The sequence below is a fragment of the Apteryx rowi genome, unplaced genomic scaffold (assembly GCF_003343035.1).
Source record: "Apteryx rowi isolate R43461 unplaced genomic scaffold, aptRow1 scaffold_24, whole genome shotgun sequence".
NCBI lineage: Eukaryota > Metazoa > Chordata > Aves > Apterygiformes > Apterygidae > Apteryx > Apteryx rowi.
Window position 1 is genome coordinate 3033778 of NW_020448752.1, and position 21770 is coordinate 3055547.

At 42.2% G+C, this 21770-nt stretch overlaps 3 protein-coding genes across 5 annotated transcripts in view; 2 read left to right on the forward strand and 1 right to left on the reverse strand.

Moving 5' to 3' along the window:
* Window positions 1-13882, forward strand: part of LOC112966316 (fibronectin type-III domain-containing protein 3a-like) — a 49500-nt gene extending 35618 nt beyond the window's left edge. For all 3 annotated transcript variants that reach the window (XM_026066299.1, XM_026066297.1, XM_026066298.1), the window contains exons 15-26: window positions 182-320; window positions 874-942; window positions 1221-1339; window positions 1436-1541; window positions 2110-2285; window positions 2826-2939; window positions 3609-3758; window positions 4360-4640; window positions 6598-6810; window positions 7547-7713; window positions 9027-9148; window positions 11279-13882. In XM_026066299.1, coding sequence (XP_025922084.1) covers window positions 182-320; window positions 874-942; window positions 1221-1339; window positions 1436-1541; window positions 2110-2285; window positions 2826-2939; window positions 3609-3758; window positions 4360-4640; window positions 6598-6810; window positions 7547-7713; window positions 9027-9148; window positions 11279-11596 — 1974 coding nt within the window. In that variant the 3' untranslated portion in view covers window positions 11597-13882. The remainder of the gene's footprint in view (window positions 1-181; window positions 321-873; window positions 943-1220; window positions 1340-1435; window positions 1542-2109; window positions 2286-2825; window positions 2940-3608; window positions 3759-4359; window positions 4641-6597; window positions 6811-7546; window positions 7714-9026; window positions 9149-11278) is intronic.
* A 2527-nt stretch (window positions 13883-16409) lies between these two features.
* LOC112966305 (growth hormone secretagogue receptor type 1-like) lies at window positions 16410-18805 on the reverse strand. Its single transcript, XM_026066286.1, has 2 exons — window positions 18061-18805; window positions 16410-16702 (listed from the first exon to the last, which is right to left on the reverse strand). The coding sequence occupies exons 1-2, from the start codon at window positions 18803-18805 to the stop codon at window positions 16410-16412; spliced, it is 1038 nt and encodes a 345-aa protein (XP_025922071.1).
* Window positions 18806-21461: 2656 nt separating this feature from the next.
* The window catches only part of TAF9B (TATA-box binding protein associated factor 9b), a 5712-nt gene continuing 5403 nt past the window's right edge, over window positions 21462-21770 (forward strand). Inside the window, exons 1-2 of the mRNA XM_026066337.1 lie at window positions 21462-21559; window positions 21668-21749. Of these exons, the coding sequence (XP_025922122.1) occupies window positions 21509-21559; window positions 21668-21749 (133 nt within the window). The 5' untranslated portion in view covers window positions 21462-21508. The remainder of the gene's footprint in view (window positions 21560-21667; window positions 21750-21770) is intronic.

Here is a 21770-nt window from a genome sequence, read left to right on the forward strand (position 1 = left end):
TAATACTTTCTGGTGAATTATATTATAAAATAGAGGTTTTTTTCCGCACTAGCTAATTTTGTTTTCCTTTTAAATTGTTGCCTTTCCTGTTTTTTTGCATGGAAGAATTTTGTAAATCAGCAAGATACTGCTTGTCATTCAATCAAGCATTTGTTGTATATTCTGTTCATTCCTGAAACAGCTCTTTGCCTACAACAGTGAAGGAAAAAGTAATCCTAGTGAGGTGGTGGAACACAGCACCAATCCTGACAAACCAGGACCTCCAAGTAAACCCACTGTGAAGGGAAAGATCCATTCGCACAGTGTGAAAGTTGCATGGGGTAGGTTAACTTTTGTTGGTGTTGTCTTTGAGTGTTTCTCATAGTTTTGCGTATGTACACTCAGTAAAACAGATTTACGAAAACAGAGGTAAAATTCTTAGACTAATTATTTGTCTCTGCAGAGATCATTATTCTAGGAGAAATACTTAGCATTACAAAAAAAGTTGCAACTCTGTTTTAGGGCTAGTCTTGTTATGGTGGCATTCAGTGCTATTGGCCGTTTCAATAGCCTTGTATTTACTGTGACGCTTAAATAATTTTCATGTGCTCTTAAAATATAAAAGTTTATACCTGAAGTCAGCAAGTTTTTTTTCATGCTCTTCCTCCTGGGTTCATCACAATTAGTAATAGAAAAAAATTACTGATCTGGAAAACACCTTGTGAATATATAAGTATTGTCATAAAATTAAAACTTGAAGGTAGATTAAATTTTATATTGCAGTTTCTGTTTCTGTTTGAATTGAATTTTCTACATGAATGTTCTCTGAAAATGTTGATTACAAAATAATGCATCAAGTTCTGTAATTTATTTTAAGATATTGCTTTCTTTCAGAACCACCCAAAGATAATGGAGGATCAGACATTTCTAAGTACTTCTTAGAAATTTCAGAAACTTTAATTGGTAAGCAATCATCTTTAAGTACTAATTCAGCTCATTGTCTAGTATCTAAATATCTGCATTCATTGCTGTAGCAATTATTGTACTGTTTTGCATGGCTACGTGTCTGTTGTATGGTATTTCTTTACATATTTGATCCTTTTGTTTTGATTCTGTGGCTTGACTGTTTTCATAATTAATAATTCTGTGAGAGAATTTTCAATGCTGAGAGAATTTTCAATGCTGATTTTTTTTTTTTTCCAAAAATTTCCCAATATGAAATAGTGTCTGTCTTTCCTTAGGAAGTAAATGGGAAATCATATACAATGGTTCCCAGAGAGAACATGTATGTGACCATCTCAAGCCTGGTACTTCATACAGAATGAGAGTTTACTGCATCAGTAAAGGTGGTGAAAGCCAGGTGAGAAAAAACAGATAGRTTTGGTCCTGAAAGGTGTTTTTTATCTATGTTTTAGTGAAATGTTGTTTTGTGTTTCCGCTCATATATTATTGCTAGGTTTCTGAWGTTCTGACTGTTACGACATCAGCTGTTCCTCCTGGACCATGTCATGCTCCATGCCTGGCAGGCAAAGCTAAGCCCAAGGAAATCACTTTACAGTGGGGTAAGTTCCAGAGTTTCTAAGCAACATGTTTTTCTGATTTTAAATGTCGGAATGAAAATGAAGTCTGTTGAAGTCTTTAAGAAATGTAGCCCAGGTCATTAGTTTTTTAAGAAAGCATAAAACTCACAACCAACTATGATTTGGTGATGCATACATGTRCAACAATATGGAGAGAGTTAAACATACATAACTGTCTTCCTGTGAGAAGGCTTGCTGGCTGCCTCATTACAGGCTTTTATTATTGGCAATTTAAAAATGAATCTTCATTTTTGTTTTTTTTAGCTCAGGAAAGGAGAAAGCAAAAAGTAATGAAGATACAATTTTTTTTAAGGAAATGTATCAAAAATATCTGGAAGAATCTGAGGAAGGCCATSTTAAATTAATCTACCTGAAAAAAATTAGAAGTTCGTGAAGTGTTCCTGTTCAAATAGGGGATAAACACCTGCGCTCCTGCTTTTAAAATTCATCTGATTTGTAGCTTGAGATGGCCGATTAGAAACTRGTTTAGAGAAAAAGTGGTTTCTGAAATTAATAGCAAAAAAAAAAAAATTCACTTTTTATTTCATAGGCCCTCCTTCCATAGATGGAGGTTCGGAAGTAACGGAATATGTTATAGAGATGGCAAACTCCGAACAAGATGAACGCAGACAAGTATATCAGGGTCCAGCATCGGAATATGTAGTAAACAACCTACTTCCTGGGAGAACATACTGCTTCTGGATACGAGCAGCAAATAAAGTTGGGGTAACCACTCTGCTGATCAGATTTTGTTATGCAAAGGACAGTAATGGTGCTATTGTGGTTYGCTAATCTCACGTCATCTGCATCGACACTRGATTTCCTAGCRTGGCTTGAATAAATCTTTGCACCTTCTAGTATAGATTGGTGGTGTGGGGAATAGTATGGTACAGAGAGGGTGTGCTCAAATAATGCCAGRTTTGAACAAGACAGGGGGTAGACATTGGTTGCATAGAAGTCTTTCTGAAACAGTACCCTGTTGCTTCTGGAAGCCAGATCCTGATTACAGGGAGAGGGGGAGTTATGAAGCCATAGGGGTGTGCATTAGTGAGAGGATTACAGATATTGTGTATGCCCAGAGCCAATTTGTAGAGTAAACTGTCTGAAAGGAATTTCAAATGGTGCTGTGAAACTAGCTAGCACTGAGTTCTTCTATTTAATTGCCTTTCAAGTTAAAAACAYTTTGTTTTCTTCAGGTCATACACTTGAACATTCACTTTTGCTCTACTATTATTGCTATATTTATGTGATTGTATTTTCTTACAGTTTGGTCCTCACTCCGACAAAGCAGAGATCTCTACTGCTCCCGGCCCCCCCGATCAATGTTGCAAACCCCTGATAACTTGTAAGAGTGCAACTTGTGTCGTAGTTTCATGGGAGGTAGGTTTTAATAATTCTCAGTAATACACACATTAATATTTGGCCTTTTAGTAGCACACATACACAGAAATGGAAGAAATTACAAATATGTAGGTGAAATATTTCAAACACATCTCTTTGCAGCGGCATATACTGTTCTTGTAAATCTTCTTAGCTGTGAATCTCCATCTTAAACTGAATAAGCACAGTGACATTTAAATATCTTCCTCGTGGTATGGTAACTAGCATTATATTGCTAATGTATTTAATTCATCCAAGTGGTAAGAGATCTTGAGTCATTAAAAATTCTAGTCTGAACAGTCTTGCTACTATAGCCACATATTTAGATGGAAGACTTGTAACAAGCTGAACTTACAATCATGCCCTTGGCTGTTGTTGAAGGTCTGAGTTTAAATTTACAGCATGGTTTTAAGAAATCTTCAGGCAGTATGCTGTGGCGATACTAGCTTCAAACGTMTGGATACATTATACCAGCACTGTTTAATGCTAGTAAAGAGGCTGAGTATCAGATGTTGAGAAATAAGATAGGTCTCTCAAGAGACCTCAAGTTTTGAACCCCAGTGCTTCTATTCTAATGTCTTTGTTCAGTGTAACAAGAGATCTCAGTTGCATGGTGAGCATGTACATATATGTAATAGCCGAATGAAAATTTATCGCTTAAACCCACAGAGTCCTGCATGCAATGGTGCAGAAATCAGTGAGTACAGACTGGACTGGGGACAGGTGGAAGGATCAATGCATATTATTTACACTGGCCCTTGCCTGAGCTATGAAGTAAAAGGTCTCACACCTGCAACCACGTATTATTGCAGAGTACAGGTATGAAAAGCCTTTTATTAAGTGTTATCAAAAAAAAAAAAGAACAAGTACAAACAGTTTGGAGAAATATTTAAGCTAGAGATGGATAAAATTATGTGCTCTTACCTACCAAAGCAGTGTAGAGGGTAAGTAGTAGAAGGAACACTTTCCCTTCCCCCCAACCCCTCCTAATGGTATTTATCTAGAAATGAGGTTTAGGCCTAGTGTTGCATTAAATACCATACATTTTGCCTGATTACACTCATATCACAAAATGGGTGTGATCAGGCACCTTCAGTGTGTTCCCACTGTGCGTTCATATTGCTCGGTAAACGGTGCTTATGTTTAACAGCTACCGCTTACTGTTCTTCCCAGGAAACAGAGTGCTGCAAAGTACACTGTTTTTCACCTATCATTCAAGCAGTGCTGCTTGGTTATAATCTCGCTCACAAAAGTAAAATCCTGTATTCAGTTCTGGATTGACATGTTTACATTTTATTTAGGAAATTTTCCATGTTCTTCCAAATTGCTTTTAATGACACGTAAAATGGAAGCGTGATGGATGTGACTATGTGATTAGAAAAATGTGGATTCAATAAACAATGCGTGGTCTTTCTTTCAGGCTGTGAATATCGCTGGAGTTGGGTTGTTTGGTGAGATTGGTGTGGTGACAACCCCTGCATCAGTGCCTGCAGCAGTCTCAGTACTGCATTTACTTGAAGAAGATCAAATGGAAATTTCTCTTCCTTTATCAACGTGCCTTGCAATTCAATGGGAAGAACCATGTTGTCATGGGTCAGAGATCACTGGATATAATATAGAATATGGGGAAAAGCAGCTTGTAACTATTGGTAGAAATACAAGCCATGTTCTTGAGAATCTGCTGCCTGACACTCTGTACAGGTGATAATTTATTGTTATATTCTGAAACTGCCTTTTTAGGAGTTTCAATCCATAGCTTAAGGGCAATGTTTTTAAGTTTTATAGCAACTTCATTCAGACTACAGTATATGTTGTGGTGGGTCATTTCTGATGGGCAGTCTTAAGCAAACCAGTCCCTGAGAATGGGATCGGAGAGGTAATCTAAATGGGAAGGAGATAGAAATTCTGCTGGCTTCTAAATAATACTGTACTTTGTGCTGCTGCAGAGAGCAAGAGTTTGTTGCTGATATGTTGTAGACAAAACACAAATGCTTGATGAGAACTCATTTCTTAAGTTGATTCTTCTTTGCTGGGACTTGCCTGGCTGTCTTCCCTTGATACTCATAGATTCTGCATTCATTCCTAACACATCAGATAAGGGTCACCGAGTGAAGTACTTATAAACAAATTGGCATACACTATATGTAGGAGAATGAGTTAGGGAGTTCTCTCCTTAGGGTCTACATAGTTAGCAGAGAGGAGGTACATAGTGATTGAAGGCCTTAGTCAATGGAGAGTCAGGTAATTAATTTGGACCTTTGCTCATGACTTGGCCAATTAAGTGTCTGAAATAAGTGATGCGATTATTTTAGTAGGAAATGATGATACTTGGCTAGTTCTGTATCCTGTTTCTGGCATCCTTCAGCGCAGAGTATTATGGGAGAGACAAAGTTGAGAGATTTCTTCAAAAAATGATCAGTAACTGCATTTGTCTTACCTCCTGTATATTTTTCAGTTACTTTTTTTTCGTTCACTAAAATATGTAGAACAGGGGTTTCCTCCAGTTGCCGATACGATAATTGGGCAGCCTTCATGAGAAGTGTGTTACCTAGCATGTGAACGTACCAGCAGTTCAGGTGATAGCCTTTACCTTTAGGATGCTAGCAATAAGCCAGCAAGTTCCAAAAATTATTGAAAAATACTTACTAAAGACAAACTTACATTAAAATATAAAATGTCATTCATACTATGCTCTACAATTCTGCACTATGGTTTTGGTGGTTCTGTCAGATACTCTCTACCATTCTGCCTGTAAGAGCTTTAGATCCCTTATAATCTGTAACACTTTCTTTTTTTCTTCATTGTCTATAATGTTCAACTAATATGCTTTAAAAAAAAAAAAAAGCAAATAGCACTTGAATATTAGAATTGGTCTTTCACAGGTGTGACTCAYGAAATGGTCTTTTTTAGTACCATAATATTTTTGTTATCTAATAGCACTTAATGCTGGGAAAACTTCATGTAAGTGTCATTCCTGTATATGTTGCATTGCAGTTAGACAGTATGCAATGTATAAACATATGAATTTKTTAAGGGTGGAGGAAGAAGAATAAATGCAGACTTTACATATGTTGCATTATGCAGTTTTTTGCTTTTGTTAAATATTTACCCGATTTACTCAGCAGCTCTAAAAAATAAAATTAAGTTGTCATATCCAGAATTAAACCATGATGTTTAGGGGCAAGAGGGAATGCTATGTTAAGGTGGTCATTCTATCTCAAATCTGAGACAGTATTCTGGGTTTAGAATTTTTTATTCAGAAGCAATATATRCAGTGGGATGATTAGCATCTCACCAAAAGAGGATAAATGTATGGACAGGGTAGCTGTTCTTGTATTGGGCCCTTAGGTTTGGTTAAAGTTCAGTTCAGATTATCGGACGTCGTTATCAATGGGAGGCAAGCAGTTCAGGTTAAGGTGATGTTGGAGGACCTGGACACTTGCCCGTTGTGTAGAATAAACCTGAAGTTTTGTTATGTTGGAAAACAATGTAATTATTTTRACTCATTTTGAAATAGATTATTTTTTATAGTTAAAGTTAATTTCTAACTGCTTTTTAATTGTTTTGTTGTTTATAGCCATATTCGCTACAAATTTTAACCTAGTATTTTTTCAGGACTTCAGTAAATTACTCATAACTGCTCTCCTCACATTTCTAGAGTTAGAATACAGGCCATAAACAGCTTTGGAGTCGGTCCTTTCAGTCATTCCATTAAAGCCAAAACAAAACCACTACCTCCTGACCCTCCTCATCTTGAATGTGTGGTCTTCAGCTACCAGAGCCTTAAACTTAAATGGGGTGAAGGTCCTAGCAGAGCTTTAATCACCAACCCTACACAATTCAATTTGCAGATGGAGGACAGGTTTGGCAGGTAAGATAATCAGAACATTAAGGATGTCGTTATTGCTTAACAACTTGATGTTCAGTTTTTAACACATTTTAAGTTTTCTTACTTCTGTTTTCACCAGTAAGTAATGGAAAAGCTCATTTGGACATCATAAGTTTGCTCCTTAAGTTCCATTTTTGCATCACATCTTTCATCCAGAAATGTTGTTAATAGCTGTTGTGCTAGTATTTATTAGTAAGCAGCAGATATTATTTACTAGTTAAATGGTAATATGTTACTGTCTTTCTGTATTGTCAATTTCTGTATTTTTTGAAAATTCTAAAATGAAGTGTGCACATAATAAACATGGAGTTGACAACTGTTCTTTTATCTCGTATATGCAAAGRTCATTCTCTTGGTTGAAATCAAGAATTTGGTCATGTAGTTCCAGTGGTAGCCTGTGCATGACTGTAGTTTAGTGCCTACATGGGTTGAATGAAGGCTTCATGAATTTAAATTAAAAGACTTCCACCAGTATGAATGTTGTGTGTTGCTGGTTTAATGCGCATCATGAACCTCTGATGACAATAGCAGAGTTTGAACTGCTTAACATTTCTTAATGCATGTATGTAGTAGGCTGGGGTAAGGGGAAATGTATTGTCACTATTTTTGTAGTAAATTTTGATATGAGAATGTTCACCAGGCTCATTTGCAATATTAACATAGAAATTTGTGATTATTGAGTAACTCTAAGTTGCATATATTTTTTTTTTCCTTCCAGGTTTGTTACTGTTTATAGTGGTCCTTGTCATACRTACAAGGTACAGCGGCTCAGTGAATCCACTACATACTATTTTAAAATCCAGGCATATAACGATGCTGGAGAGGGGGAGTTTTCTGAAGTTTACGCTTTCACTACAACTAAGTCTCCACCAGCATCYCTTAAAGGTGAGCTTATACAGCGCTAGAAACCTCTGTAAGCCATTTGTGTAATATGTTAAATGCTCAAACCTGRCTCATTTCCTGATCCAGCCTCTTTCCATGGCCTGTGTGAGGGACAGAACAGAAACTAGCTGTGTTTGAGCATTATCTTGGTATAAGAAGGGTTTTACTGGCTGAAGACCAGTTTGTGGCCTTCTCCCACACTGTATCCCTTCCACCTCTGACAGTGGGGATATCTCTACCCATTTTCAACTGGTTTCTCGGGGTAGCTRTCATTTGATATCAGTTAACATGCAGGCAAATGAGAACACAATCCAAACACATCCACTGATCTTCACCTCATAATATGAATGTTAAAGATCCCCTCTGGAGAAGGTCATTATGAAGATCAGAATGCTAAGTACTTGCAAGAAAATCAGTTTAGTGAACCTTGTTTATAGCATTTAATTTCAGCTCTGGAGATACGGGGATATAAATGACGTTCTCCCTAGTGATTTGGAAGCGCTTACTCATCTGGACAAGCATTAGGCTTTAGAAGCTCATCTTGTCAGCTAAAAAGGAAGATAAATGTAACCTACAGTTATTGGAATAATCATTTTATAAGTTTGTCATGAAATATAGCAAAGAAAAAGAAAGTAGTACAAAACAAAAATCTTAATTACTTAGAAAGATCTGAATGTCTGTTGTTACCTTTAAGAATGACTGTTACTTCTACATTGTTACCAAATGTATTGGAAAACCCTTCTTAAGGTTTTAGATTTAAATTGTCCAGTCACTTGCACTAGAACTGATACACTTTAAACAGAAAATGTACAAAATCAAAGCATATTTTAAGCCAGAGTGGAAAAAAAAGTTCCTTATTGCCAATGAAACCAGTGAAAAGATGAAGGATTTGAATACCTCTTTGGAGATATTCAAAACCCRACTGGACATGGTCCTGGGCAGCCTGCTGTAGCTGACTATGCTTGAGAAGGGGTGGTTGAACCAGATGATCTCCAGATGTCCCTTCCAACCCCAAATATCCTGTGACTTTAAAAAAAATAAAATAAATAAAGTCTTGTTGGTGTTGCCTGCCCTCTATATTAAGAGAATTTATTTTTAGTTAGAAACAGAATTGTCTAGTKTCTCTTTAGGAGGTGCCAGATGAACTCTTTGAGTAAGAGGTTCATTGCCCACTTAATACACTAACTGTGAATATGAGTCACTGTAATAATTAACAATTTTGGCCCGTTTTCTTTCCATCAAATTGGAAAAGGCAAGAACATTTGTTAAGACCATTGTTCTCTTTCCTAAAATACCAACAAATCACTTTCTTCCAGCACCCAAAGCAAATCAGCTGGAAGAAAACACTTATGAAATCACATGGGAGCCTTTACAACCGATGAAAGGAGATTCCATTGTTTACATCCTTCAGCTTGCTGCTGGGAGAGAGTTTGATCAGGTACTTTTTAATCAATATAATTTTTACTTTGAAATGTAATTTTTACTTTGAAAAAGTATTGTAATAATTATCCTCTTGATTTTTACCAAATCTGATTATATTGTCAATAGTTTTTCCAAAGCACATTACAATTCCTGTCTTTGTTCAAATGTGTTCAAAGCAGTACTTTTAAATCTCTCCATGCAAATCAAGCATTTTTAATCACATCTCAGGAAAGTAATGAATGTTTGGGCATCTAGGGTTGGGCAGATAATGGGTGGGCAGTCTTTTCTGAGTGTTTGTCTTGAGATTAATTTGGTTTACCCAACTGCAGGTACTTTTTTTTAATGTAGAATTTCGTCATTTAATTTTCCTCACACAAGACTGTCATTTCTCCCTGAGCTGCTTGATTGTGTGGTGTGGGTGAGCATAAGCTCTGCTGATGTTCAAAGACTTTTCTTAGCAGTACATGCATGGGCATATACACACTGTGTCCAAATGTGTGTGTGTTTTCTCATTTTCTGTCAATCTTTTGAGATCCTAGGTTCTCAYTGTAGTACCAGATGGCAGGCTGTCTTTGTCTCTTGTCTTGGCTACCCTTGTTTTGAGGTTTAATACGCTCAATTTATTGTATTTTATTTTGGAAGAACGCTTTCACTTCATTGGTATGCTCTCTCATTATGGAGGGTCTTTCCCCAAAGATTTTCTATATAACATGGCTCRTCAGCACAGCATCTCGTTGCTTCTGCCGCCAGCATAGTAGCACAACCTTCTTCAGCCTTTGAAATTTGCCAGTCATATAGAAAGCAAGTTTTGACTTCCAAACATCACCTGCTCTGGAATGAGGAGTAGAGCTCATCCAAGTACACACGAACACGCGTGCTCTTGACCTAAATGGTTTTGAGTTACCAGTTCACAGTTTAGTCTGTAGTCCATAGTCCTCACCTGAAAAGAAACATCCAGCTTTTATCAAACAGAACGGTGCATGGTTCTATAGCAGGTTCCYGAGTTTGATTTTTAGAAGATTGGCATCGTCCTTTCATCTATGCTGAAAGGCTTTGCAGTTTGATACAGTCCTCAGTGGGACTTTGTTGGACAATCCCAAAAGGAACGATGGTAGCTTTACAGCACAAAGCTAGTGCTACTCACCCATTCAGGACCGTAGTTCACAAATAATGGTGGACAGTAATCCCTTCACCATGTTTAACATTAACAAGTACTGAAATGTCATTTTTTTTAATTCCAGAAGGTCACCAACCCTTGAACCTGATGCATTGAGTGTCAAGTATACCTGCGTGTCTTGCTTGCCTAGAGTTCTGACCACCTTAGCAGATGGGTTCAGTTCCTTTAAACTGGTATCAACATGGTACACAAAGCTTGAGGAAGAAGCCTGACTTCCCTATGGAATGTCTCTGCCTGCCAGTGGCTGCTGCTGGCCGCTAGGCTAGATGAACCTTTGATTTGACCCCATAGTTATGTTCTCCCTGAATTTGGCCTGCCCCCCCCCCTTTTTTTTTTCTTTAATCCTAACATTATCCTCCTGGTTGTTTTCTTCAGAGTGTCTGCTTCATAGGCAGGCCAATTTCTGCTTTCTTGTACTCTCCCTTTCCAGTAAAAGCACTTAATAGGAACTAATCTATGAAGTGAAGGTCTTAATRTTTCAGTTCTATAGTGAGCTTTTGTTCGTACTGTAAAAGCAAATGACTGCAAAGGCAGGCTTGAGAGTCACTGGGAGAGTTGCTTATACAGAAGTGGGTTGACACTGTTTTAGCCTGTTCTCCCAGCATTTCCCTTGGGTCTTTGATTCTTAAATCTTACGGTCTGTGGTGTCATTGTCTTTGTTAGCCACAGACAGCACTTGCCCCACGTTTGTCAGCACTGTAGAACTGTGTTTTCTGAGCTCCAAAATCCAGATCTGGGATCTGTCACTGTTCAGTGGAGCGTGATGGGATGCTTTTGATTATTCACTCTTCAGGGAAAAAAAGCTGAGACTTTATTTCAAGATCCATCAAGYTGGCTGGAAGAGAATGACTTCTGGCTGTGTCCAGCATTGCCTCTGTCATACAGCAGAATGCTACCTGGAAAGTATCACTTACTGTTTGTAAGATGAATCACATTTAAAGTGGTTCTCCTTCCTCTTGTTCTTATTAGGTATACAAGGGGCCAGAGACGTCATTCCGTCTCACAAGCTTGCAGACAAACTGTGAATATCGGATCAGAGTCTGCGCTGGCCGTCAGTCCCAGGACTCTACTGGATCACAAGAACTGTATGGACCTTACAGTCCCAGTACAGTGTTCTCATCTCAGAAACAAGAGCTGGTTCCACAGTGCGCTGATTTGACGACAGAATTGGCAGAGACTAAGAAGACGTTACRTGAAGAGCGCTTCATTGCTATCGTTCTTCTTTGCGGATTTGCAGTGGTTGCTATTTTATTTGCTGTTGTTATTCAGTACTTTGTGATCAAGTAGACTAGAGCCTATTCAGTACTCAGCTTTTTGTACAGAAGCTATTTCGGGTATTTATGGTTAGTTCTAATTAAAATCTTAGCTGGAAATGTATAGATATGTGCATTTCCACTTTTGCTGCTGGCTAACAGTGAGGCTGGGTTGGCAGATCCTTTCCAAATACTGAACACAGATTTCTTGTAGAAAGGGTAATCCTGGGTCCTCTGTAATCAGGGTTAGCTGTTAATAAAACAGCAAAAAACTGCCTTATCATGCACACTGGTGTGTGTGCACACTCTTCCTCTCTCTGAATTCAAAGTGGGGGCCCTTTGGCCAGTTCGAGAGAGAAGGCATTATTAGAACAAGTCCTTTTAAAGTACAACTAGAGCAGTGGTAGTCAATCAGCAATGTTTAATCAGGTATTGTTGTAGTTTGGTATACATGAAATACAGCAGCACAAATGCTTAAGCTTAGAGCAGTACTGTATTGCAGAACATTACTAGAGCATACCACATTTAATATACTGTAGAAGGAAAGCAGAATATTGACTTTGACTTAGTGATATTACTACTTTACAGTTATTTTAATATTCGGGATTCAGTAATAATCATTTCAAGTGTTAAAGTAGAGGGTGCCAGCATTTTTAGAATTTTAATTAAAATGCTAGACAAAATGTTAGCAGGACGTAATGTACATACAGCGATTGCATTCGTATGTAACATTGCAAAAAAGGCCCCTTTTGTATTGTACATTTCTGACTGAAATGCTTTCTGCTGTTGGTGAGCAGCTGTTGGCCCAATCCACATTTCACTCTCAGTGCCTGAGAGAAAAGTAATTTCCTGTGCTTCTGATTCCATCTTTGCAGTGTTTTCAGAAAAGCACAGGTATTGTCTTTAAGGAGAAAGAGTGCATTTATGATAAATGTTACACTATTTGGCTCAAACTGAGCAAATGTTTTTGTACTATTATTAACCTAAAAATAAAAAGTTGAAACTGCTTTTGGATGCCCTTCTAACTTAATCTGAATTATCAAATTGTACATGAAAGAACTCTTTTTAGATAACATTTATAAAATGTTTTAAACAAATTGCTATCCCAGTGGTAGCAGTTTCACATTCCATTGTTTTCTAGATGAGAATGTTCAGTCTGCTATGAACTTTTCTGAAACTTGTCATATTTGTCTAGGGGTTATTTTTGTGGACACTGTGCACTACATGACTGTTCTCGTTAAATCTATTTGCAGATATCTAAAGATGAGTCTGACAGCTGTCTTCTTTATATCAAATATTTTGAAAGCTGGAACTCACAAATTTAGAACATGTTTCAGAATGGGTCTTCCTAATAGCATTGGCATATGCCATAGAAAGTTAGATTTCGCATATTTTGCAGAGACTACAGCTACACTTTATATACATCAGAACAATGCACTTGTACGTGGAATGTTGGATGTGATAGTGCTACAGGCTAAGTATTTCAAATAATCAATCACTTTAAGGGTCTTTCTCCTATGGCAGTTGATGAATAATGTTGCGTTATAGTTTGAGGCATTGTGTTGTATTTCAGATGTGGAAAACCTAAATTATGACATAGTATCGCTTAATACTCTTAAAAGTAGATTTATGGTGCAATCTGAAATTAATCTTTTCAAAATGTACTCTTCATTTTGTACTCTATTTATTTTGATTAAAAGTCCTGGAAAATGTATGTTTGAATGTATTGTTCTACTTGTAGCAGAACTTTAAGTTAATCATTTATTATATCATAGAAATCTCTCCCTCCAGTTTTGGAAAGAGTTTTATACAGATATTAGTGTCTTTAGTTTGCAGAAGAGTTTACAATCTGTCTTTATTTCTCTTCATAGCCTACTTTTAGCAAATAAGACTGCCTTCAGCAAATCTCTATTGCCAAAGGGTTATTTCTTTAACTCTTAGAATGAAGTTTGTAGAGATTTATTTGGCAATAATATTTCTGATAATTTTAAAAGATAAATTAGGATTGCAGAGTAAATACTAACAAGTCAGGACTCCTAAAATGTAAAATAAAGTTCTTCTTTAATTGCCACAAAATGTTCATGTTTCCAGGAAAATATACTGGAAAGCCTACCATAATATAGATTTTACATCAACTGTTATCCATTCCAGAATGATATACCCTAGTGGCATTAATGTATTAGGTGTCTTTCCATTTTTTCTTGTATTGTAATTTTGAGGTATCTCAAACTTATGTTAAAGCTGCCATGCATTGTATTACTAAATTGTAACTATCAAATAGATAATATATTTAATACAGCCAATAAATAATACAAATGTATTCAAATTTGATTATAGGGTTGCTGTGTATTTTTGTGGATTTTTAACTTTATTCAGGAGCAGTTTTATCATTTGTGTAGTGTATAATTTAAGTAAGTCGAAGAAACGCGTATAGAATGGTTATTAAAGAGCATTAAGGGCTGCCTTAAAAAAAATCTTTCTGCAGGAAAAGTTATTTGGGAGAATTCCAGGATGAAATCTGCCGGGGTCCATACATTTTATCTCTGGATGAAGAAGGTGTTCCAGATGGATGTCCCGTACAGTTTTGGCAACTTCAGTATTATCAAAGGGGACATATCCTCACTCACCGCRCCCGCCACCCGCTGCACCTCTGGGGACACTTCTGCTGCCGGTTTTCAGACTCGGTGCAATGGAAAGAGCAGGACACCTGGAGTCGCTGCCAGGGTTACACTGTTAATGCCCCGGACTCTTCTCGAGGAAACCCRATTTATAGTGGAAGCGGAGGGGATGCTGTGCGTCTGTCAGTTCACTTCGGGTTCCAGCCAGAGGAAACACTTGCAAGGCAGAGGAGGAAAATGCAAACTGGCTCTTTCCTTCCAGTCACTTTTGTCCTGAAAATGAATTCAAAGCAGTGAATTTACCACTGCTTTGATTTCATTTTGTCCTGTGCCATGAAGGGTGTATAGACTTTTGTTTCTTAAAGRATTTTTTTTTTTATCCTGCCCTCAGAACTCAGCAAGGGGCTGCAGAAACAGCTTTATGTGGCGCTCAGCCACATCAGTGAAGTCAGCGGTGCTGCTTTACTTCTGCAAGCCTGTGGCAGTATATCCTGCCAAAATGACGAGTTCCAACCCTTGCAGGTCATCCTTCCTAGGAGGCTGGTATGGGGACACCGGGACTGAAACCCGTGTTGAACAGCAGATGGTTGCAAAGGGGCATACTGAAATTCAGCACTTCTTCTGAAGTTCTGTTTAGCTTTCAGTAATTTCCGTAAATGCTTTTCCCAGAAAAGAGTCAACGCCTTCCACTTGCGTCTGCACTATTAGGTTTTTATTTTTCTTCAGAAAGAAAGAAGGGGGAGGGATAGGAAATGATGTATATTATGCACTGGGGTGTGTAAGCCATATACCTTGTGTGACCCAGAAGGGAGTTATTCTGCTCGGCTGTGGGTCTGTCAGGTGTTTGTCACCGCAGTGTGGTGCTCCAGTTTTGGGTACTGCTCTTTCAGGAAGGGGCAGACTAACAGGAGAGATTCCAGAGRATTGCGTGGACAGCAGTCTGGAGAGAACCCGTGTGGCTTGCAGAAGAAAGTCCATGCATGTGTGTGTTTCTAAAGGACAGAACGCCTCCCAGCAGGCAAAAGGCTGTCTCCAAGAAAGAAGGGGGGATAATTTCATTCTGCCTGAGGGGGAATGGGCTTTCATTTCCAGCAGGGATGGATGTTAAAGCAAACTTTCTACAGGTAAGGATAGGAAACCACTGGAAGAGATACCAGGAAAGTAGTACAGTCTCCATCACTGCAAGTTTTAAAGTCAGGCCTCCACAGAATTTCTTGCAAAAGTAATTTCTCGCGAAAGTAATTTCTCACCAGGCTCTGCAGAGGTAGACTTGCTTTAACACAATATTGTCCTCCTGGTTGCTGGCAGATGTGTTGGTCTGGGGGACCAAAGAGCGCGATTCCTTGAGCCCTTTCCTGTGAGGTTAGTAGAGTCRGGGCAGACCATGCATTGGTGATCTGGACTCCCTGTTTGCCTCTCCGCCTGACAAATAAGGAAGATGGGCAAATACCTCCTGCTCTTGCTTCCCTCCCCGGCGATCTCCGGTATCTGTAGTTTGTCCCTTCTCTATTCGGATGAGCTCTCAAGGCAAGGACTGTTTCTTGCTAGGCATTTGTGTAGTGCTTAGCAGAGATGGGGCCYGACTTTGCTGAAAGCTAGGTATAGTTTGAACAAAGAACAGAATAAAAGACTGAAAATGAGGGAAGCCGCTCAAGAGACCTGAAGGGTGAGTAATAAATCAGTCTTYGTGAAGGAGGCAATGCTTTCACAGTCCCAACAGGTAAATAGTTTCCTATTGCTTCCCTTTCAGGTATCTTACAGATTATATTCCTTGTATTTATTTGCTGAAAGCAAGCAGCTGGACTGGCTTTAACCTCAACTTTATCTTTCTTAGCTTCTGTAGGAAGAAAATAATGAATTATGTTTCACGAAGCCTGTGCTTAACAAGGTCTCTGGTCCAAAACACTGAGGAACAAATCCCTTAAACAGGAGCTTTGTGGACAGTTAAGCCTGCAGATGTGGCTGGTAAATTCACTTAAGAGAAAGCCCAGCCTCTGCCAGTGTCTGCCCCTATTTGTAGAAATAATTTGAATTGACTCTAACCCTCCTAAAATGTCATAAATGTATCTCAGGAAACATCTAGTGAAAAGTAAGTCCTCACATTCAAAGGACAGCCTTAAAGCATGTTCCAGTCAGCATGTGCATAATCTACCTGGATTTTAACCCATGGCACAGCATATTGGCTGGTAAAATACTTAGGCTGCTAGAATTAAATCAACGCTGAACAGTTTACATGAAAGAACCKAGTTCTGTACTTTCAGAAGAAACCTTCTCACTCCTGGTCAGGCTCCTGCAGTGCCAAGTTTGCTTGTGGTGCAGGATTTTGCTCATTGCCCGTCTGTATTTCTGTGACATGACATTGTAAAGTATTGGGTTTATAGAAGCCCCAAGGTAGAAGAGAAGCATGGAGACGAGGTTGAAATACTGCGTGAGATCGTACAGGATGATTTCAGTCTGGGCGAAGAGGATTCRGCCGATATGGAACGGGAGCCAACACAGTACAAAGGCCAAGACTACGACAGCTAGAGGAGGAAGAGAACAGAGTTTAGTCATTTTGAGCGTAGTTTCTTCTGCTTCTTTAAACTATTTAATGCCTGAGACATCAGCTTGCAACATTTACCCCTGCAAAGATGAGACCTCCTGCTCTGAGCAGCTCCAGTTGTGCTGTGGTTACTGGTGACCTCAAGCAACATGGGTTAAGGTTGCACACAGAAGTGATTGCAATTAAATAGGACGCTCTGCACCCGTGTTGCCCAGTGGAGATAAGGAATCAAATCGGCCAGGGCAAAGCAGCCCCAGGCCTGTGCTTAAATTAGGAGCTACTGCCCTCTCTTCCTAAAAACATGAGTCATCATTGAAATCCTGCTATGGGTCTCAGGGGGGAGGAACAGGGGAGGTGTGGGGAGATGGAGAAGGGGAGCAAACTGCAAAGCAAAGCAGTCGAGGAAGCTGGGGTCTGGGAGGTGCCACGAGACACTGAGGAAGAGGAGGGAAACCAGAGCACCTAATAAGCAAAGAAAGAAACTGGAAGGAAACAGCCAACGAGTAGTGATGCTGCACTGTTCTGCTGTGGTCCGTTTTCCTGCAGGTATCTGTAGTCGTGGGTGCTGCTGGGTCCCTGCCGAAAACGCGTCTCTGGTGCCTCGGGGGGGGTTGGGAGGGAGAGGCTGGCGGGATGGGGAGAATTCATGTAGGGAACTGAAAAGAGACCTATTTTGTGTTCTGGCCCTGGGCTAATCTTTGGAACATTTTCCGTTGCAGAAAGATACCAAAAAGGTCCGTGAACTGCTTGAGGCCTGGCAGATCGGTCCTTTGGCCCCCACCATGATGCCCGGCACCGGCTCCACTTTGGAAGGGTGAAAGGCCGGACAGAGGCACCTCTCCCGTCGTGGTGAGTGCGCACCCAGGCCAGGATGCTCGCGGTGGGACACCCAGGATAAACCACCTTGTTCCGTAGCAGCTGCTGGGGGCGGCTCTCGGATGTGCCGTAACGGGGGGGGAGGAGAGCCAAAACCTTCTGGGTTCGGTGAATCTGCCCCAAGCCGCAGGTATCGGCCGGGGCAGAGTAAAGATCACATTCAACTAAACCCAGACACACGGGTAGTTACCATCCTGGCCAAACCTGAGTCACTATATATTTCATATATAAAAATTGTATATAGAGAGAGTCACTCTGTATATTTTGCAGGGAAAGTGGCTTTAAAACCTTTCCTTGCTACAAGAGGGGAAGCGCTTGGTCTGGTTCTAAGTCACAGAATTTTCCCATTTCTTTACTTTAATCCTACAGGGTCGGAGGTGGGGGGTAGAAAAGAGGAATGGGGTCTCAAAACAAGCGGAAGCCTCRCTGATTTGCTGCCCTTCAGTTCTAAAACGCTCTTACCCAGCATTTTGACCGTCTGCACGTGGTACCTTTTTCTGCTCGCAGCCTGGCGCCCCTGCAGCAGCCGCCGCCGGCTTCGCCGCAGCTTTCTGCAGATGAGCCCGTAGAGCAGGGTCAGGCAGAGCATCGGCAGGAAGAAATAAACGGTGGAGACCCAGGCCACGGTCTCCAGCAGCCCYGTGCGGGCGGCGCGCTCCGTGGGCYTGCACTCCCGGCTGCCGCGGCGCTCTTCCACCCCGAAGAGGAAGAGGACGGGGCCGGCGCTCAGCAGGGAGCAGCCCCACAGCGCCAGGATGACCCGTTTCGCCCGGCGCTTCGTGACRGCCGCTTTGGCTCTCAGGGGGAAGCAGATGGCAAAGTACCGCTCCGCGCTCACCGTGGTGATGTGCAGGATGGTGCAGTACGTGCACGTTTCGCTCAGGTAGACTAAGAACTTGCAGAGAAAATCCCCCAAAACGTACGGCCTGTACTTCCAGATCCGGTAGAGGTCCGAAGGCAGGCCAAGGAAAATCAGGGTGTCCGACAGCGCCATGCTGGACAGGTACATGTTAACGGTCGTTCTCATTTCCTGCGAGCGTTTGAAAATCAATATTGTTACCAAGTTCCCAGAAACGCCGAAGAAAAACAAGAGGACGGAGATTATAGTCACAGGCACCAAAATATGGATGTCGAACAAGGAAAAAGACTGGTCTTCATAGTAGTCTGTGTCATTTCTGGAACGGCTGTAATTGGAGATGGAGCCCATTTCTGGCTTCAAAGCAAAGGGAAGGGCTGGCTTTGTGTATTCTTTCGACAGGAACCGGATTCACGACAAGAAAGAGGCATGTTTTGTCCCGAATGTCCGTCCACGTGCCAGTGAAGCTGCTACACGACGGTTCGTAAGTGATCAGTTAAAAAAAAAATCAAAATGGTGTTCATAAACATCTAGCGAATGAAGCTAAATACGTAAATGATGATTAGTCCATTTTATGAGAATGTGGAGGAATATTAGATTTCGTGCATCCAGCATTTTCTAGACATAACCTTTTAAAACCAGTATTTACCATTATAAAGCAATATTTACCATTCCTGTTTTTACCATTAGCTTCAGAGTGATTAGAAAAGTGCCAATTTTTACTTTTCCTTTCAAGTCCTGTGAATCCCACCRAGTGCATGGCTTTCGAGATGGATCTGGTGCCATCGCCAGAGATGTGTCACAGAGTAAGTGCGAGGAGAGGCCGTCCACCCTGGCACGAGCAGGACAGGAAAAGCCCTCCGGATCTATTCGGCGGTTTCCCAGATTCTTCCAGCGCTTGCAAGCGACAGGGAGTGGAAACGTTTAGGCTGAGAAGAGCGTTTCCGCGCGGCTCTGCCAGTGAGCGGGGAGGTTTGCGGATGGTCCCGGCACCRGGAAGACGCCGGACGCTTCCACCACAACGTGCAGAAGGACTTTTCTGCCTTCGGCGACTTAGGTGCTCTTTGTGCCGGGAGGTTCCCGGGGCAGCTGGAGTTCCCCGCACGACTGCCGAGGAAACGGGTTGGGGCACTTCTTTGATTTTTTTGTCGTCCTTTCCGGCGCGTGCCCATTATGCGGCAATCCATCTTCGTCCCCTCCGTCTGCACGCCGCTAATGAGGCGGTGCTAAACACGCACGCTTCGCCCACGCTTTTCTCCTTACGCTGCAAAAACTGCCATCGGTTTCCAGGTAGGTTGGAACAGTTCTTTGACACGGGAAATTTAATTAGCCCATTTGGGCCAGTTATATAATTTTCCACTGTGCTGTGTTTACCTAAGGCCTTTCCCACTTGAGCTGCTCTTTGGCGTATGCCACGGAGCGAGACATGTCTGCTGACAGTGTTTTAACGAGATTATTAAGCTAGGATGGGAAAGTCTTTATTTCAACATCAGTCTTCAAAAGGAGACAGTCTGACACTTAGTCCTGATTTACTTTCCACTTCAGAAAAGAGCAGAGGTTATGAGCCGGTTAAGTGCCAGCATGGGGGAGGCAAGGGGAAAAGCGGGCCAAAGCTAGCGAAAACACGAGGGAAAACTCGGGGAAGCTGGAGATTAACTGCACGCCGCCGGGAGGGAGCAGCGACGCTCAGCACCAGACACGATGTGTCCTGCCGCGGTCCGAGGAAATTCCGATATTCCCTGAGACCTCGGTCGCTGGCAGGGAGCGAGCGGGGTACCCAGGGCAAAAACAAACCCCTTATATTCGGTTCTCCTCGGAGCTGTACCCTTTGCAGTCCGTCCTGTCGCAAAGGCWGTTCGGGAGCCAGCGCGCTGTACAACCAAGCAGTTATTTTGGGGGGGTTTGGGCTTGAAAGGTCAGTGCTGAACACAGGCATGGCGTTACGCTGACGGAGCTTTGGTTTTAACGTTAGGGAGACTTCTGCTGCCACTTCCAAGAGATGCGGGCGCTGCCTGTGCTTTTCCAAAGCCGGTCACGGATTTAGGCACCTAAATACCTCAAAAAAAAAAAAGAAAAGAAAAGCAACCCATTTGCAAAGGCTGCACCTCAAACACCCCTGTAAAAACTTTCCTAAGAGAAAAAAGGGCCCCAAGGGCCTCTGGCCGCTCTCCCTGGTAGACCTGGAGTCCGCCACCAATGTGCAGTATCGTCCCTTTTTTTTTTTTTTTTTTTGGTAACAGATCAGGAATAAATGGCAGCGGCAGCAGATGACCGGGTTACGCTTAGTTTCAGCCTAACCCGCTGCCTGCGTCCAGTCGGCGGTGAGCTCCCCTCCCCCGCCTTCCTTAAGGAGGAAGAAAAGCGGGTTTTGTTTGCTGTTGAAGGCCGGTGTCTGGAATTCGTCCTCCATCCCCTCCGAGCAGGATGTTTTTGTGCAATGCGCTATGACTCATGAAAGTCAAATGACTCGGCCTCCGGAGGAGCCAGCGCAGAGCCGGCCAGAGCGCCGGGGCAGCGCGGCGCTCACGAAGCCGTGCCTCCAGWGCTCGCTCTTCGGTAGCGCTGGGAATACTGACAACCTAAAAAGTTGCCGTTTAACTMATTTAATGAGGTAACACCGGCTGCTCCTCACTGGGCGAACGGGGTCGGTTCCCCRCAGCCGCAGACCCGACCTGCCGCCTTCCCGTACTGCCCCGCCGGCCTCCACTGCCCCATCCGTGAAATGGGCGCAGCGGCAGCGTCCCGCCTGCCCCGCTGCCTGCGAGGCACCATGGGGCTGCTAACGGTCGGTAACAGAGACAGCTCAGGCAGAAAACCGTGCTTAAAAGTAATTTTATTTAAAATAAGTGATTTTCTGCATCACAGAAATGTATTAAAAAACAAAAAGAGACGTTTCTGAGCAAGTCTTGGGCTCGGGGGGGGGGGGAAGGAGGCTCCCCGCCCCGGCCAGGCCCCGTCGCCATGGCGACGCCGCGCGCGCCATCCGCACGCGCCGCCCCGCCCCGCCGCCCTGGTCACGGGACCGGAAGGCGCCGCGGCGGCAGAGCGGAAGCGATGGAGCCGGCGAAGATGGCGTCTCCCAAGAGCGCGCCCAAAGACGCGCAGGTACCGGGGCCGCGGAGGGGCGCGGGGGGGGATCGCGGCCGGGCCGGGCCGGGCCGGGCCGGGCTGATGCGATGCGGGCGGTGCCGAGCGCTGCCTCCCGCCCCGCAGGTGATGGCGCAGATCCTGAAGGACATGGGCATCACGGAGTACGAGCCGCGCGTCATCAACCAGATGCTGGAGTTCGCCTACAGTAGGCGGCGGCGGGGGGTCC